This window comes from Mustelus asterias, chromosome 5 (genome assembly GCF_964213995.1).
Source record: "Mustelus asterias chromosome 5, sMusAst1.hap1.1, whole genome shotgun sequence".
In the NCBI taxonomy this organism is placed as follows: Eukaryota; Metazoa; Chordata; class Chondrichthyes; order Carcharhiniformes; family Triakidae; genus Mustelus; species Mustelus asterias.
Genome location: NC_135805.1, coordinates 69219460 through 69239675, shown reverse-complemented (window position 1 = coordinate 69239675; position 20216 = coordinate 69219460). Strand labels below are relative to the sequence as shown.

The 20216-nt window shown below is 43.2% G+C and overlaps 1 protein-coding gene across 1 annotated transcript in view; it reads right to left on the bottom strand.

Annotated features, from left to right (window-relative positions):
• Positions 1–549: 549 nt before the first annotated feature.
• Positions 550–20216, bottom strand: part of slc35f1 (solute carrier family 35 member F1) — a 343915-nt gene continuing 324248 nt past the window's right edge. The window contains exon 8 of the mRNA XM_078213703.1: positions 550–1617. Coding sequence (XP_078069829.1) covers positions 1393–1617 — 225 coding nt within the window. The 3' untranslated portion in view covers positions 550–1392. The remainder of the gene's footprint in view (positions 1618–20216) is intronic.

The window sequence follows — 20216 nt, the reverse complement described above, 5'->3', positions numbered from 1 at the left end:
ATCATTCAATTGACCAAAAATATAATGAAGTGTTCATACTTTACAGAGATTCACAGTGGTTAGCACTGCTGCCTCACAGCACCAGGGTCCCAGGTTCAGTTCCGGCCTCGGGTCACTGTCTGTGTGGAGTTTGCACTTTCTAATGTGTGTTTCCTCCGGGTTCTCTGGTTTCCTCCCACAATCCAAAGATGTGCGGGTTAGGTTGATTGGCCATGCTAAACTGACCCTAGTGTCTGGGGGATTAACAGGGTAAATGTGTGGGATTACAGGATTGGACCTGGGTGGGATTGTGGTTGGTACAGAATTGATGGGCCAAATGGCCCCCTACTGTCCTGCAGGGATTCTATGTTCATTGTCCAGGTATTTTCATACTGATATTTTGTCAAAACATTAATTTTACATAAAATCCAAACACTGACTCACGATCATTTTTACTGTTTGGTTGATGTAAATTACAGTCGATTGTAGTTTTAGTACAGGAAACACTGAAAATAATGTCCACCGTCTGTTTTTCTAAATCATTGCAAGTAGTAGACAGGAGTCTGTATTGTGATATTATCTTTCATAAAGCATTTATTTGAAAACATCATACAGGCATTACATTGCCACAGCCAGTCCATAAAGAGCATGCAGATATCAAAAAGATAAAGGGCTTCTTTCAGTTGAACTGTGCAGTTTTTGGTTTGTTTTCTTGTAATGGTGTCGAGTTTAACTGTATTATGTTATTATCTCTTCTTTATTTAACAGTAGATTTCTACCCATGGGGTACAGTCCATACTTTTTGTAATCTAACTGTGAAGAATACTAATTGTTAAAGCAACACAAAGGTACTACACAACTTGTCAAAATGTTAACAGCACAAGTTAGCAAATTCTAAACTATACAATCGCCCATCCTAGATTGACGCAGGTTCAGAGGTCATATAGTGGCGTTTCATATAGAAAGATAACATCACCCTTTAAATGACTTCTTAGATGGCCTTAACTTGGAAACATTTATGTGCAAAAAGATGGGAATGACTGGAAAAGAGAAAAAATACAGTGCATATTTAAACTCAGTTAAAATCCCCTTATTCCCATACAGTGGTAGTGATATATAGACTATATTATAAAAATGTTTTAGATGGCACTTTTTAAACCATCAATTGATTGCAATCCACTTAAAAACTCTCAGTCAGTGAACTGACACATTAAACCCAATTGTTTCAAATAACAATTTACTAAACTCTACAATTAGTAAAAAGAATTCTAGAAATTTGGCTTGAAAAATAAATATTAAAATGTAGTAAACCAAAAATAGGGGGAATGAGGTGATGTAAACAAAACAAAACAAAAAATCCAGGAATGCAAAACAAAGCCCATTGAAGTGCCAGGAAGCATCTTTAGTGCCTCCTCATGAAACTCGGACATGGGCCTCCTCCTCAGTCTCCTGTCCTAGGCTGGAATATGTGACGGATGGCTCCACTTGTCCAGTGGTTGGTATCTCGACTACAGGGCCTGCAGGGTTACGAAACTGCTTGTATACACGTGGATCTTGGGCCACATATGTGGAAGTGGAAGAGTAGAAGATTAATCCAAGAATTATTGTGAAAAAAGACAGAAGGTAGAGTCCTGAAAACTAAAAAAAAAAGAAAAAGGTTAGATTAATTTATATTAGGAGGGATGAACTGGAAAGCACTGAGAACACAACAAGCAGCTCATTGATATTCAAATTATGCATCTACAAGATCACAATGTTATATCATAATTATGAGTTATACTACAGAATGAGCTTCGTATTAACACAATGGGCGGGATTTTCCGCTGCGCTTGCCCGAAGGCTGGAAAATCCCACCCAAGGTCAATGGACCTTTGCATAGTCCATGTCCTGCCTGCTACAAATCCCATTGTGGATGAGACGGTAAAATTCCACCCAGTGTCTTTTCTAATGGCTTACATTCTGCAAAACAAGGAGACACAGAAGTTCAACCATATGTTTACAGCCAAACTGACAATATATTTGGTCACATGCATGGTCGCGTGGCCGAACGGTCTAAGGCACGGGTTTAAGGCTCCTGTCTCTGCGGAGACGTGGGTTCGAATCCCACTGCTGCCAGAATTGATTTGAGTTTAAGGGCGGCACAATGGTTAGCACTGCTGCCTCACAGCGCCTGGGACCCGGGTTCAATTCCGGACTTGGGTCACTGTCTGTGTGGAGTTTGCACGTTCTCCCTTCGTCTGTGTGGGTTTCCTCTGGGTGCACCGGTTTCCTCCCACAGTCTGAAAGACGTGCTGGTTAGGTGCATTGACCCGAACAGGTGCCGGAGTGTGGTGATTTGGGGAATTTCACAGTAACTTCATTGCAGTGTTAATGTAAGCCTTACTTGTGGCTAATAAATTAACTTTAACTCAAAATTTAATTCTCCATCAACTGAATGTTAAATGTGCCTTTGTTATCCTTGTTTTATCAAGAAGATTGTGAGCCACTAACACTGACTGTAGATCTTACTCATTCTCTTTACTATGGAGCCAACATAGCCCGCAACATCCAATCATCTTCAAAAATTACTAAATCCTCTTTTTCTCTTGCTTTATTCCTGACCTTTTGCTCAACTTACTCAAAACATTATCCAAAACATTTCAAGGTTTTTGCTTATAAGCATATTCCAGTCCACCATGAAATAGAAGTAGATCAACTGATTTACATATATTCTGCAACATGTCACACAGCACTGTCAAAGGGACAGTGCACTGCATGCTAATTTTTAATTCCATGTGACCCAGAACTTCATCTGCATTAGTTAGACTTTGCTTGGCTGCAGTTTCATGAAACTGCTTTGGAGGTAAAGTGTTGGCACAAACCTGAAACCTGAGCCTGAATCTTTAGCTTGTCAGGTGAGTATGACTGGCGGGACATTGCTGGCCGGTGTGAATCACATGCTGGGACAGGCTCATCACTACTGGCAGGAGTGGAAAGATGACGGGCACCAGGCACACTGAGGGTGTGGGTGGGGGGTTTAAACAAAGACTGGAAGCTTCTGTTTAGCAGCCTTAGGGAGAGGTGGGAGATGGAGGCGGCATCTAGTAACTCTCCTAAACTGTCTGATGACCAGCAATGGTGAGCAGGGAGGTTCAAACAAACCTCGGATGACCTACAGCTCCATGCATCTGGGGGTTCGTCTCAGCTCCTGATGATGGCAAGAGCTCCTCTGCAGTGACCATCACATCTGAGAAAACAACGATGACTAAGGAGTGCCCAGCCATGACACGTGACTCTCTTGCCCAGACTGGGCCCACACAAGCGACTAGACACTGGCCACCTAAGGTCATCAAGGCTAACAGTGTCAGCTGCCAATGAGTGGGGAGGTATTAAGATGTAGCACTTGCAAACAGAAATTTGTGTCACAATGATCAGATAAGGGCAATTAATTTCTCCTAGGCACATGTGTAATGGTGCATATTTAACTTTGCCTTCATTATTAAAATGCTAGATGATGTGTATTGGCCTTAGTGTGCTTCATACAATTGATAAGGAAGAGGCCTGGGAGTCATGTGTCAGATTTGAGTGAAGTGTGACATGAGTGCCTCATCAGCACCAATCAGTGAAGTGGCATCTTTCCTGCCATCACCTTGACTCCTTGCTTTGGATTCCTAACTGAAAGTCCTTTGAATCAAGGCTTCCTTAGTCTCCCATATGCATCCTCAAATCAGAATCCTGCTCCTCACCATGAGGGCTCTTCAGGATCCTCCCCAGACTTAGCACTAGAATTGCCTTCTGTGACCTCTAGAACAGCGTCACTGTCTTCATCCTCCAATGGGTCCCCCCTTGAGACAGCCAGATGTGTAGGGTGCTGCAGATTACTACAACAAGGGAGACACGTTCAGGAGGATATTGCGGTGATCCTCCTGAGCAGTCAAGGCAGTGAAACCTCACCTTCAGCGGGCCAATTGTCCTCTCAATTATTACTCTTGCAGAGGCAGGATGCAATTATAGCTCTCCTCAACTGCAGTCCTTGGGGGTCTCAGTGGCATCATCAGCCATCTTTTCAGTGGATAGCCTTTGTCTCCCTGAAACCAGCCATCCTAGTGTTCCTAGGTACCTTGGGAATGATGAAGGATGCATGGCAGCGTCTGGGATACTGACTTCTGTGCATGTCCGCTGACTAAAATATTGCAAGGTGGTGCAGTGACATCGGGATGTCCTTCCATTTCATGACCGTTTGTGTCACCGTGGGCCTGCTCTGACTGTGCAAAATTCTGGCCCTGGTTCTTTCTGCAGAAAGCATCTTTACAACATTTTCAATTTCATTTCTAACATAGCTCAGTGTAGTGGAAATCCTTTGCCTTGATTTATACTTAATCCTATCATGTAACTTTAATCAGTACCCTGGCCGCATAAATGAGTCCATTTCAGGAAAAGAAAATCTGGCATTATTGTGAGCCTATCCCACAGGTGGTGGCTTCTTCCGAGCAGCACTGCCAAATGTCGTGGAATAATCTATGATGCACATTGGGCTGCATTTTACATGACCCCGTTGGCTGTATTTTCAGCACATACAATAGAGCAGATGCCCACCACTTCCCCACACCCCTTGAGCTCACCCCATGATGGGGGGAAGGGGGGGGTGAGGTTGCAGGCTCCAAAACTGGCAGGCTGTCCACCATATTTAAATAGATAATCAAGGGTCAATTAGACTTGTTACCAATAGACTTGACAATATGCTGCTGCATGGGTAGGAGGGAGCGGGCAACCGATTTTTAAAATGATCTCTTGAAAGGGCAGGAACCATAGAATCCCTACAGTGCAGAAGGAGGCAATTTGGCTCATCAAGTCTGCACCGAACACAATCCCACCAGGCCCTATCCCCGTAAACCCACATATTTACTCCATTAATTCCCTGACACTAGGGTCAATGTAGCATGGCCAATTACCACACATCTTTGGACTGTGGGAGGAAACCGGAGCACCCGGAGGAAACTCATGCTGACACGGAGAGAATGTGCAGACTCCACACAGATAGTGATCTGAGGCTGGAATTGAATCCGGGATCCTGGCGCTGTAAGGCAGCAGTGCTAACAATTGCACCACCGTGCCGCCCCAGGAAGCAAGTGGGTGCTCTAATTTCAAGCTTCCCCTCCCCCTTCCCCCCACCACATTTCTTTCCACCTGCCTGCAGCCTTAACCCCACCCAACCCCACGACCTGTCCGAACCCTCTCTGTTCAAGGCCCGGTCATCTATACACAAATCTGGTGGTGGTGCATAGGCCACTCATTATACACCCTGCCCAATCATCCTTTCCAATGACTACCCGGTCCAATCCAGTAAGGTTCCCAGCCCACCACAGTCGAAGGTTATCTACTGCACATACTTCATAGCAGAGTCACTCGAAAGCAATCAAGAACAGGAACAGTGGTTGACTTGAACTCTTTCTGGCTCGGAGGGGCTGGGACCAATGGTAGTATTCCAACCCATAGCCAGTTGAGATCAGCTAATTAAGCATAGACCAGAGATCAAATCTGTGAGCATCCTGGTATGGAAGACTCTGTTCACTCACCCACTTGGTAAGCAGTGCACTTAGCCAATAAACTACTGAAGGAACTCATCCTAAAAGATTTTATACCAATGACATACCTTAAACAACAAACCTGTCAATCAAATAATTAAATAACTGCCTGATTTCGGTAATTATGTTAAAACGTTTGCCGTTTTTTCTCATGCTCAATATAAACAGCAATAACATGCAGTTATACACAGCCTTGGTGAGGCCACACCTTGAGTACTGAGTGCAGTTTTGGTCTCTTAGTCTGAGGAAGGACATTCTTGCTATTGAGGGAGTCCAGCGAAGGTTCACCAGACTGATTCCTGGAATGGCAGGACTGACATATGAAGAAAGACTGGATTGACTGGGCTTGTACTCACTGGAATTTAGAAGAATGAAAGGGGATCTCATAGAAACATATAAAATCCTGACGGGACTAGACAGGATAAATGCGGGAAGAAAGTTCCCAATGTTGGGAAGTCCAGAACTAGGGGTCACAGTCTAAGCATAAGGGGTAAGCCATTCAGGACTGAGATGAGGAAGAACTTCTTCACTCAGAAAGCTGTGAACCTGTGGAATTTTCTACCACAGAAAACTGTTGGGGGCAGTTTGTTAGGTATATTCAAGAGGGAGCTGGATGTGGCCCTTGCAGCTAAAGAGATCAAGTGATATGGAGAAAAACAAGGAGTGGAATACTGAAAGTGCATGATCAACCATGAGCATATCGAATGGTGGTGCAGGCTCAAAGGGTCGAATGGCCTGTCCCTGCATCTATTTTCTATGTTTCTGCCATCTACAGAATTTTAAGATTTTAATAACGAGAGATCAAGAATGAATTACAAATACCAGAACATTTCATATTTTCATATTCCAAAAATTTAAGGAGCTTTGTTTAAATGTTTTGTTTCATGCTGGATAAGGATGTGAGTTCTCCAGTCCCACATGTGTTTCACTGATAACTCATGTAGATAATTGATGCTGGACTGCACTCTCTTCGTCAAGTTAATCTCCATGAACCACATGCTTCATTCTACCTTGAGTTTTACTTTGTTCTGAATTGGAATAAATTGAAGAAAGAATACATGAAGTGAAAAGTGCTGCCCTAGGCCATTTTGAACCGACAGTTGCTTAATCAATCATGACATTTTTGCTTCAAGCTAAATTTTCTTATTTTAGCACGAGTATTCATCTCAAAATTGGGCAGGTGTTCTTCTTCTAATTAGTCCCTGTGCATCACTTTGGTCTCTAATTTTCTCTTGGTCGAATAGTCTGCTGATAATGCAGTCTTTGACCCAAATTCCCATTTCCTATCTAAGCAATGAATATCAGCAATTGACCATGGAGCATCACAAATGCATGATGGCTCCGATATTAAATGTTTCCAACTTGGAAAGTTAAAATAATGGTGTAGTTATGAGGGCTGATCTCACTTTCTTCTCGGTGTGTCTACATTTTAGCCCACTATTCAAACAGGCAAGGAGGACACCCATAGGAAGGAATCAGTGTCCTTTTTTTTCAAAATATGTTGAATGGGTCTAGTTATTGTCCTGAGGAATATTGACCAGTGGTGTGGCGTGTTGGCTTCATGTTAGGCAAAACCTGATCCAAAAGGCAGGTTTGAAATTTATTTTTCAGATGTTCTTGTGGATCCGAATCGTGGACCAACACCTCGCCCCACCATCACCAATTATAAACAGACATAACCTTTGACACAAATAGTAGACACACATCAACCATCCACCCTCTTCCCTCACTGTCCCCGATTATACAGATGGGCACCCCAACCATCCTCCCACCTCTGTCGCACAGAGAAACCAGCATCCCTAAAGTTTTAAAGTTTTTTTAAAAAAGTTTATTTATTAGTCACAAGTAAGGCTTACATTAACACTGCAGTGAAGTTCCTGTGAAATTCCCCTAGTCGTTATACTCCGGCACCTGTTCGGGGTAATGTACCTAACCAGCACATCTTTCAGACTATGGGAGGAAACTGGAGCACCCGGAGGAAACCCACGCAGACACGGGGAGAATGTACAAACTCCACACAGACAGTGATCCCAGGGGCAGCACGGTGGCACAATGGTTAGCACTACTGCATCACAGCGCCAGGGACCCGGGTTCGATTCCCGGCTTTGGCCACTGTCTGTGTGGAGTCTGCACTTTCGCCCCGTGTCTGCGTGGGTTTCCTCCGGGTGCTCCGGTTTCCTCTCACAGTCTGAAAAACGTGCTGGTTAGGTGCATTGACCCGAACAGGCGCCGGACTGTGGTGACTCGGGGAATTTCACAGTAACTTCATAAACTTTAAAGTCGGGAATCTGTGAGGCAGCAGTGCTAACCACTGTGCCACCGTGCTGCCCTGACCTCAATTTCACATAGATGCTCCCACAGGTACTGATCAAATAGAAATTACTCTGCTGGCTCCAATCACTGACAACACTCCTGCACACCCTCTCCTCCTAATCCCCCTGCACCGCTCTCAGGCCCCAATCATAGGCAGACACCGCCTGATGTCCCAATCACAGCAAGACCCCAGCAATACTCCCCATTTTGACAGTCATGAACACCATCCCCGTGGCCCCTGGCTGAGGCCTGCTCCAGGTTTAAGGAACTGTCAATTTGGCTGGCTGTCAGGTGGAAGACTGCAGCATTTTATCGAAGGGAGCTTCTGCCATTAAAGATCGGCAGGGTTTCCACTTCCCGGGACTGTCAGAGACTTTGGTTGAATATATCTGCAACCATACATGCCCCTGCTCCTCACTAATATCAGGGTTAATATGAGAGGTCATGTAAGACTGCCACAAAAGTACATTTTTCCAGCATACAGGTCACAAAATAGCAATCTAAAATGGGAATCCAAGTTGGCCATAAAATTCTGAGGCTGATTACAATGTAATCAGTTATTGCAGCACAGAATCAAGATTGAACTGAAGACCTTTGGCTCAAATACTATATCATGTAGTATTTATACCCACAGAGCCATCAGGAACATTTTTCCTTTCCCCATTTTTCCTTAATGTTAGTCATGTTAGTTACATGCCAGTTGGAAATGCAAGAAAACCTTCCTTATATACAGTCGAAGGAATCATACGGATTTGGTAAATGCTTCTTTTCCCCTCTGTCTCACGGATGGCATGCCTGAACTCCCCTTGATAAGGTAACCACAAGTGACTAAATTCACTAGCTAGATGAAAAAGTATATCTTTGGGTTGCCTTGTGTACATGGCAGGCCAACCCTAAGACACAAAGCTCCCAAACATTTGGATGCTAAACTGCTTGAGCTACCAGGTTCCTTCAGTATTTACATATTTTTCTGTGTGCTGGAAGAATTGAAACAGATAAACACTCGAGTGGTTATGGGGAAGTACATTACATGGAAGTAGGTTAATATTGTGGCATGTGAGGTCAAACATTTTGTACAGAAAGCTACATAGTTGAAATCCCGGAGTTTGAGACACAAAGCAATTAGACTCGCAGGAGAACAGTTTATTCATATCTAATCCAGTAAAAGTAATCAGTATTTGTCATGTTTATTTAAAGTGATTTAAATGGGTTTAATAAAATCAGATTTGACTTTAAATTACATGGACGTTGATGACATTAAGAAATATAGGTTAACTGGAAGTACCAATTTTTTCTTTTCGGGCCAGAGGAGAAGTAGAGTTGATTCTCATTTTAACTTTGCACTGACCTCACACATTTCACTGATGCACATAGTGAAGTCTCTAATTCTTAAATGTAGGCACACCAAGCAAGATCTACACATTGCAACGTTAGATCTGACAGCAACACCTTTAAGTGAAACAATTCCATCAATGCCAGGGCTCATGCTTAGCAGACCAACTTCCCTACTCTTATCCATTCTACTCTCTCAGAAACTACAGGGTGACTTTTAAAAGTACAAAAGAAGATGACCAACATGCACAATAAAAATGCAGGTACGGAATTGCCAAGTTTACTCTTAGGACAACAAGTTCACATCCAGGATCCCAAACATGTCAGCCGAGGTGACAAGGATTTGTTTGGAACTAAGCTCCTGTGGAGTCATTACACACAAAGGCACAATGGTGAGGAGTAACCGAGGATAAATCGGATCCATGTCATCATCTTAACCACTTTACAGTCCTACTGTGCCTCGGACAAGATCCCAATGTAACTAGGAACAACACCCAGGAATGACAATCTCATAGATCACTCTGAGCACTTAAAGAAACTTCCAGATAAGGTTATGATTACAAAATCTAGGCCTATCAGCAGATTACCTCTATGCTTTAGCGAATCATCAATTTTATATGCTTATTCAATGGTAACTAAACTTGCATGTGTATTGTAAATAGTTATGCATTTTGGGAAGAGGGGGAGGTATCTTTAAAAAGAAAGGGGGATGTTGTAATAGGCCTTTAATGGGTATCAGCATGACATCACTAGAAGGGAAGTGTGTCATTGATCCAGTCTTAATTTAATTTTTGCATTGAGCAGAGCACAGGCATACAGTTCTGATGTCTTCAAGCCTTATACCTATGTATCATTGTTCTCTTTTTGCCTAGTCATAATAAATGAACACATAACATATTTACCAATTCTCTTATGAGTGGTTGGTGCCTTGTCTATTGCACAGTAAATAAGTCCAAAGTATTTTACACGACAAAAATTATTTCACTTGCAAGTTGAACATATTGCTAGTGGGATATCCCTCTTGGAGCCAAACACTTGTTCAGATGAGAATGATTAGCACAGATATTCACTGGAGCACCATGGTCCACTGCTGGTCCTGTGAATTCCCCGAACAAACATCAAATCAGGTAGAACTGCTGTTGATGTCACAAACTGCCCAGTATGACAGCTTTCGGCTTACGTATTACAGCCATGCTGTTGCCCATCCAACATTGTCAGAAACATAATAGGCCCCATTTCCTCACTTCAGGGCTTCCATAGAACTGGAACCAGCGGCTTATGGAGCCCAAATTCACTGCCTCAATTTTCTAATTAATTAGTATTTTTCGATTAATTTTGCCTGGACCCTTCTATTGTATTAACAATCTATACATGGCATGCAGTCATTAAGGATTACTATAATACAATGCACACATTATAACTTGTGTTATTTTAATAAATAGCATTTAAGAAATAGCATGCTGCTGGCATGTTTGATGTTGCTTCATGTCTTAAGTAGAGTCGACTGATTCACTAATGTAAAACCTTACAGAATGTGACTTTCATGATGTAAGTGGTTCACAAAACTCTTGCTTATTATAGATGCTGAATTAGAGTCTACCCTCTAAAGAAGTTATTATTAGATTTAATGACTGAAGCACATTTATTATTCACATGTTTTCACAAGCAGAAAGTATGATGACTGTTGGCTGAGGCAAAACATTGAGTCATAGACTCGAGTAAGCAGCTAAAAATTGGTAATGGCTCACTTTTGGGCTTGTGTGTCACAGCTTTCAGTCTTTCCATGCCTGTTTCCATTGAGGCAGACAAACTTGGTAGCTTCGATGTAGCATTGTTATCCGCAGGGCCTGAACTGCTGGCTGGCAGAGTACTCAGAAGCAGGTGTGTGCTGACAGTACATGATGCATCCATCCTAGTCTTCTTAAAGGGGCACTGTAATACTCCTTGGAAAAATGCTGTTGCTGAATGCCTATACTGGACACTAGTTACACATAGAAGCTGTAAAATGCAGCAACAAGCAAGGGCTCCTAGGATAACAGGATGACTTCTGAAAGCCTTTATGATGGAAGTAGATAGAAAAAGACGCACCAGTTCCTGTAGGGGTGGGGATCAGGAGACCCCCAAGGCCACCTTCTGAAGGGAATGGGAGCAAGATCCCATTCTGCACAGGGTTAGCACATCTAAGTCAGAGTGAAATTGGAATGCCCCTGTGTATGGTGGTTTCGGCACTTTTAAGTTAGGGAAGTTAAAAAATTGGCCAGAGTCCATCTGATTGTTGTCCAGTAACCCATGCTAAAAGTGAATGCCTCTGATCACCATGTGAGGAAAGGACCTGTGATGTGACACATGAATGAACAATATGTCAAGTTTCACTGCCAAAGATAAAGAATGACAACCTGGATGATGTATGAAAGTATTGTGTCCATAAGACATGAAAGAGATCATAAACTGCTTAAATCAGACCTTACTTTCTGCTTATTTAAAAATAGACTTTGTTCAGCCAAAACAAATGGCTGTGACAGGTCACATGATTTACAAGTTGGCTACAGTTCTGGAAATTTCCAACAGTAATTAAAAGACGAAGCTCGATCCTCATCCGTGTGGAATCTCACACCTATCACTGAGTGGACCATTACAATCAATGAAACAAGGGAATGACAAGACAATCTGTCCCCCCAGCCTGGACTTACGACGAAGAGCCATCAAAACTCATTAAACCTGTAGAAGCACTAATAGCCAGTATCTGTCTCCTAAGGTGAACAATGGGTTTGGCCAGATACATGGTCCTGGATTTTCCAGCTCTGTTGTGGCAGGATCCACTGCGGGAGATGCAGTGGCCCAGCCAAATGTCCGTTGACTTTCTGTGGGACTGGATGATCCCGGCAGTGGGTGGGGCTGAAAAATCCTGCCCATAGAAACTAATTGCTAACTTAGAACTGACTTATCAATGGGCAATGCAGCCTAAGATGCTTTAGCTTTTGGAAAGTTTGAAACTTTGGAATGTCGCTCCTCCACAATTATCCTCAACACCGGTGACCCACAAGGCTGTGTTCTCAGGCCTTTACTATATTTCTTATACACTTACGACTGCGTGGCCAAATTCCATTCCAACTCCATTTTCAAGTTTGCTTATGACACCACTGTAGTGGGTCAGATCTCAAACAATGATGAGACGGAATACAGGAAAGAGATAGAGATTCTGGTGAATTAGTGCAATGACAATAATCTCCCCCTCAATGTCAGTATAATGAAGGAGATAGTCATCGACTTCAGGAAGCATAGTGGAGGACATGCCGCTTCTTGAACTTGAACTCCTACATGAAGGAACCCTCACTGAACTCTGACATGCTGGACTCTCACATTCACGTGAATTAATATTTACATCATGGTTTTCTTTTTCTTTACTCTAATTTATCCTTAGTTGTAAAACTCTTTCCTACCCCATTTTTCTGTGCTTCTGTGTATGTAGTTGTGTCATCCAGCCCCCTGGTTTGAATGTATGAATAAACAAAACTTCCGATTTTACCCTAAAGGGAGTTTGGGAGTTTAAAATTGACTTCACAAACAGAAGGTTTTGGAAAAACATCGCAGTCTATTTCAAAATTGAAACATTTTTGTTTATTGACAGATGGTGAGAAAAATAAAGTTCAGTTTGCCTCTCGGAAGTGCCGTCAGCTTAAGTTTTAGGTTTTGAAGCTTGAGCAGCAGTTGGCATCACTGTGGCACATACATGAGGTTGAGCGATTCTTGAATAGTATATATAAGTATGTGGCATCTCACAGATTTAGAGAACAAAGGGAAAGAGGGAATGGGTGACCATCAGACAGTCAAAAAAGAAACAGGCAGGTAGTGTAGGACGCACTTGAGAACATCTCACTCTCCAATCAGAATTCTATTCTAAATACTGATGAAAGTGATGATTCATCTGGGGAGTGTCCGTAGCACCATGGCTGGCCCAGCTGTACATGGGGCATGAAGGTGGCTGGAAGAGCTATAGTAATAGGGGATTCAATAGTTAGAGTAACAGACAGGGGTTTCTGCAGCAACAGACATGGATCCAGCATGGTTATCTCCCTATTGCCAAGGTCAAGGAATGGTGGAAAGGGTAGACAAGTGGCAGATAAAATTTAATGCAGAGAAGTGTAAAGTCAGTCATTTTGGTATGATGAATGCAGACAGACAATACTAAAAAGGATAGCGGTGTGCCTCAGGGGTTGGTGTTGGGAGCCTTGTTATTCATTATTTATACAAATGATTTGGATGTGAATGTAGAAGACATGGTTAGTAAGTTTGCGGATGATACTAAATTAGCAGGCATCGTTGATGGTGAAGAAGGTTATCAAAATTACAGAGGGATCTTGATCAGTTAGGGAAGTGGGCTGAGGATTAGCAAATGGATTTCAATACAGATAAGTGTGAAGTGTTGCACTTTGGAAAGTCAAACCAGGGTAGGACTTAAACAATGAATGGTAGGGACCTGGGGAATGTTGAGGAACAGAGGGACGTAGCAGTACAAGTACATAGCTCATTGAAAGCAGCGTCACAGGTAGACAGGATAGCGAAGAAGGTGTTTAGCACACTGGAATTCATCAGTCAGGGCACTGAGTATAGGAGTTGGGACATTATGTTACAGTTGTATAAGTCTTTGGTGAGGCCGCACTTGGAGTATTGTGTACAGTTTTAGTCACCCTGTTATAGGAAAGACATTGATAAACTGGAAAGAGTGCAAAGAAGATTTACGAGAATGTTGCCAGAACTAGTGGGCATGAATTATAGGGAGAAGCTGGCCCGGCTAGGACTTTATTCCTTGAAACGTAGGAGAATGAGGGGTGATCTTATTGAGGTATATAAAATCATGAGGGGCATAGATAGGATGAACACACATAGTCTTTTTCCCAGGGAAGGGGAATTGAAAACTAGAGGGACTAGGTTTAAAGTGAGAGCGGAAAGATTTAAAAGGGACCTGAGGGGCAACATCTTCATGCAGAGGGTGGTGCGTTTATGGAATGAGCTGTCAGAGAAAGTGGTTGAGGCAGATACAATAGCAACATTCAAAATGCATTTGAGTAAGTTCATGGATGGGAAGGGATTAGAGGGATATGGGCCAAACGCAGGCAATTGGGACTAGCTGGGAGGGCACCATGGTCGACATGGACTGGTTGGGCTGAAGGGCCTGAATTCAGATACCTGGGCACATATACTTGCACAAATCATTGAATGTAGCAGGATAGGTTGAGAGTGTGGTTAATGAATTATATGGGATCCTGGGCCTTATCAATAGAGTCATAGAATGCAAACGCAAGCAAGCTATGTTAAATCCATGTAAAACACTAGTTCTGCCTCAACTGGAGTAGTGTGTCCAGTTCTGGGCACCACACTTTAAGAAAGATGTGAAGGCATTAGAGAGGGCACAAAAAAGATTGGATTCCTGGGATGACAAGTTTCAGTAGATAGCTGGGACTGTTTTCCTTTAAGAGAAGGCTGGGAGGAGATTTGATGAATGTATTCAAAATCATGAGGAGTGTGGACAGGTTAGACAAGGCAATTGTTCCTATGATATAAAGATTGAGAGGAGAGGGCACAGATTTAAGGAACTGACAAAAGAAACAATGGCAAACTGAGGAAAATCGTTTTCATGCAGCGACTGGCAAGGATCTGGAATATACTGCTTGAGATTGTGGTGGAGGCAGGATCAATCTTGCCATTCATTAGGTCATTAGATTATTAGCTGAAAAGCATGCATCGATGAATTTCTCTTTCAGTGAGTCAGCACAGACAGGATGGGCCGAATAGCCCCTGTCTGTGATGTAACTACTCTATGATTCTATGCAGTCGGACACACCTCAACTGAAAGTTGAATTTTGATCCCTTTAAGTAGCACTGGTGGTGGGTTCCCTTGAGCAGCTGAAAGTATGTTCAGCCAGGAGTGATTAGGAGAGGGATGTTAGCAGGATCTGTGATGTCCAAAACAGCAGATTGGTTGCAATTCAGCACTGGACACTGTTTGACATTACAATCCATGCTCTCCGCATGCTTCCAGTCCAAGCATGGCATCAACACGCTGGCACCCACAAAACCAGAGTGCCATGTGGGGTGTGCGCAGAAGTAGCTAGAAGCATTCTGGATTATATTTCTGGCTTTTCTACTGAGCCGAATTTCACAGTCTAAAATTGAACTACTGACTGGGAATATAAATTGCTTATACTCTGAGCTACAGTATCCTCACACAGACTGAGCGTTCCCCTTAGAGAACTCTTCAAACCTCAAATATTCCCAGCATAGCAATGAAAATATATGGGTCATATCTCAGGGCAATTACTTGTCATTCAGAGTACTCACCTCTAGAGCTTCCTTCCCTTTTAAAGAGTTGAGGAGATGTTATTGACACTGGCTGACATCCAGTACCGTAGTTGGATGAATAATTAACAGATTAACATTTAAAATAATGGGAATCGGAGTGGCAGTCTGGAATCAGAATGCAGACTGGAGATTTAAATCACTGAATAACCTCTAGCTATTTTATTCATTTCACATTTAAAATAGGGAATGCAGTATTTACTAGTTTGTGCATATATTTCAGTCAATGAAAATATGCAGAGAAATGGGCTATTTGGCCCATTAAAGGTCAAATGAGCCATCAAATCTGAAAGTACTTTTCTTCTTGCTGTTCATGCCCTTCAACAGTCAGCTTTTTCAAAAAAAACATGCATTTTATTTGTTAAAGGCTTCATTGACAACTGAAACATATTCATGGTTGGGAATTCCTCAATCTTACCACCCTCCATTTATCATTTCACCAAGTTATTTTCTGAATTAACAGTTTACCAAAGCAGCAGGGAAAGTCTATCATTGTTTGCTTCTTCATAACCATTCTTAAACAGGAATAATTCTATTAGCTACGCCCACCCTCTAAAAATATCAACCTCAAAGGGTCTACATACAAAACCAACTTTATACCACTTCATTTAATAACAACTCTGCATATTTGTTACTCTACTTCATTATTTCATTTCCCATTTGAGGTGTGTTTGCTTTTGTAATTCATTCTTCTTAATCTATTCTATCACATTATTCCATTCTCAATTGCTGTTAATCTACAAATGGTTGCTTATTTTTGTGTTCCTGCCATCTTTTCACAGTTCTCATCACAATTTGTCAAATTTCCCTCCATTGTAAAAAAAAACCCTCTTTCCATTTCTGTTACAACATTGCTTCCACCCCCACGTCAGCACACCTGCTCAAATCTTCATCCAGGCCTTTATCCCTCCAAGTTCTTCTCCAATGTTTTCCCGGCTGATCTCCCATCCTCCATCTCTACAAACTTCAGCATATCCAGAACCCAATTGCCTATATACATATTACCCTTGCTTTCTGCTCTCTTCAATCTAAGAGGCTCAAGGCCATCCAATGCCTTTCATTTAAGACCCGCTGTGGTCTTGGTCCGACCAACTCTTTAGCTTTCTCGAGTCCCAATTCTATTCACGGCCCCCCCACCCTACCCCCATATTTAAATTAGATAAATGCAAGATGATGCGTTTTGGTAGATTGAACCGGGGCAGGACCTACTCAGTTAATGGTAGGGTGTTGGGGAGAGTTAGAGAACAAAGAGATCTAGGGGTACAGGTTCATAGCTCCTTGAAAGTGGAGTCACAGGTGGACAGAGTGATGAAGAAGGCATTCAGCATGCTTGGTTTCATTGGTCAGAACATTAAATACAGGACTTGGGACATCTTGCTGAAGTTGTACAAGACTTTGGTAAAGCTACACTTGGAATATTGTGTACAGTTCTGGTCACCTTATTATAGAAAGGATATTATTAAACTAGAAAGTGTGCAGAAGAGATTTACTAGGATGCTACCAGGACTTGATGGTTTGAGTTATAAGGAGAGGCTGGATAGCCCGGGACTTTTTTTATCTGGAGCGTATGAGGCTGAGGGGTGATCTTATAGAGGTCTATAAAATAATAAGGGGCATAGATTAGCTAGAAAGTCAATATCTTTTCCCAAAGGTAGGGGAGTCTAAAACTAGAGGGCATAGGTTTAAGGTGAGAGGGGAGAGATATAAAAGGGTTCAGAGGGGCAATTTTTTCACACAGATGGTGGTGAGCGTCTGGAACAAGCTGCCAGAGGTAGTAGTAGAGGCGGATACAATTTTGTCTTTTAAAAAGCGTTTAGACAGTTACATGGGGAAGATGGGTAATGAGGGATATGGGCCAAACGCGGGCAATTGGGACTAGCTTAGGTGTTTTAAAAAATGGGTGGCATGGACAAGTTGGGCCGAAGGGCCTGTTTCCATGCTGCAAACCTCTATGACTCTATCTATGACTCTATATGTTTTCTGTTCCTCAGACTCTGGTCTCTTATGTATCAGCCTCCTTTTATCCCACCATTGGCAGTTGTACTTTCAGCTGCCAAAGACCTACCCAATAGAATCCCCCATTTAATCTATCTATCTTCCTTTCCTTCTCCAAATCCTAACAAAACCCCACCCACTTCCAATGCTTCATGGCGATCACTCCTAGGGCCTGATTTTACCAAATCTTCGTGCCCGTTTTCAGGCGCGAAATCGCGGTAAAGTTGGGCGTCGGGCCTATACCGCGATCTGCACCCGATTCCGAGCAGAATTGCGGCTTTACCAACACCTGATTCGGGCGCGGGGAGGGGGTGTGACCGATCATCCCCTGGGGTGGGGGGGGGGGGGTTGGGGGGGGCGGAGGAGAGGGGGTGTGACGTCTCATCCTTTGGTCAGGGGGGGGGGGTTCCGCTGCCTGTCTGCGGCCGATCCCTCCTGGCACCATCACTGGTACACTACCAGCCACAGATTACTCTTCCCTGCAGGTGCGAGAGAGCGGGAGAGATGGCTGTGGCTGGTAGTGTCCCAGTGATGGTGCCAGGAGGGATCGGCCGCAGACAGGCAGCGGACCCCCCCCCGACCAGAGGATGATACGTCACACCCCCTCTCCTCCGCCCCCACCCCAGGGGATGATACGTCACACCCCCTCCCCTCCCACCCGCCGACCAGAGGATGACCGTCAGAGAGCCGCTCTCTCCGCTTTCTGCTTTTTTTTTCGCACCCGGGTGCGCTGTCAGATTTTTTTCGAACTGCGCATGCGCAGTTCAGAGCTCCGATCGGTCCGCCAGCGCTAAGCCCCGCCCACAGCGCGGATCAGGCCGGAGCCGGCAAAACGCATATAGGCGCGCTGCAAACAGGATTCCAGGCGCGGATCTATTTGACGCCCAGATCCGGCACTTAGACTAAAACTCCCCCCCTAATCTTTCCTTTTTTGACTTGATACTCCTTTCTTTTCCACGCCTGAAGTGTCGTGGGGGAAATTATTCTCCATTAAATGTCCGAGTTAATTGTTTAGAATTGTTTCAACTTGGCTCTCACTTGGATTACCCACTTGACATCTATCGTACACATTGTCTTTCTGCTTCATCTTACTCTCTATCTCTTCCAGGAGGTTTATTCAACATGCTGATCCCCAGCAACATTCAATTGTACACTGTAATTATAGTGTAAAAGAAAAATGCCCTCACTCAACATCTCATTGTAGAGACTAATCTAATCTAGAATATCCACAATCGAACAAACACACTCCCTCCTTTCATTGATAGGCAGAAATATCTTCAACACTCTCAAGCACAATGCCAATAAATGTACTAGTTGACAGCACATTTTCTACGGTTAGGGAGGATATTGTTTAAGCATTCTGGAAATACAATACAGACTAGCTGAGCCTGATACGTCTGTTAAATAGGCTTTTTTCTCTCCACCTGTATTTTTCAATAACCTCCAATCATTATTGTAATGGTGCAGTGAACTGATGGCTTCATCAGTATCCAGTTTGTGATTTCAGTCACAGGTCTGAGTGGAGGTGACGATGTCAGTTTCATATCCAGGAAACTGGATATTATCAGTTTCATTGCCAGGAAAGACCCAGCAGGTTTAGGTTATTGATTTTTCAGGTTTCTTTGTCAACCAAGAGTGCTCCTCCAGGCCTCACAAGAAAGCCTTGAGCATCCCTTGAACTGGCTACCCAACCATCACTACCCCTCCAGTTTGATGGATACCATACACCACCCCCACGCTCCCCCCACCCCCACCCCTCACTCCCCATGAATCACAGGCAGATTCCTCACTTTCTGCTCCTTAGATTTCTCTTCCCTTGATCCTGGGTAGAGCCCTCACTAACTGAATCCAACATTCCCATGAGTTTCTTGTTGTAATTGCCCTGCTCCTCACTGGCAGCCAGACTCTCAGTCTGGCCCAGTTTCTGCATTTCTCCATTCAAATAATGTCCTGAATTATAGAGGTATGTCTTCCTCTGCCAATGAGCTTCCCTGCACCTTCAGTGATTCTCCATAAATGTCAGGGCCATGATATCCGGTTCCACATGTAGATTGATGACAGCCTTCTCTCCTTCATTATCCCCTCTCTTGACCCCTCCATTATCTCCATGCAATTGACCTCCTTGATTGAGTTACAATTTCACTTAAACATTGGAAAGGTCATACTCATTGTTATCAGACCTCATAACAAGCTGTTTCCCAGCTATCAATTTAATATCCCCTTAAGATCACTGTTTCAAAATGTTCACAACTGCTGTATCTTGTTGGGCTCTGATTTGAGCTTCTGACCCCATATCTTCTCCATCTTGAAAACCACCTACTTCCCCTTTTGTTAAATCATCCATTGTTGCCCCATTGCTTTTGTTCATCTGCTGCTAAAACCTCACAAATGCTTTAGTTATCTCTAACATAACTATTGCAATGTTGTCCTGCTCAGCTTTCTATCTTTAATCATACGTGAATTAGAGTTCAGCCAAAACTCTGCTGCTCATGTCCTAACCTGCTCCTTCATATTCACTTCATTGCCTTTATGCTTGCAGTGCTTCCTAATCCTCCAGTGCCTCACATTTAAAATCTTACCTACGTTTTCAAGTTCCTCCATGGCTTTACCCCTCACAATCACTGCAGCCTCTCAAGCCTCATAGCCCTCTTAAAGCTCTTGTTCCTCCATCTCTGG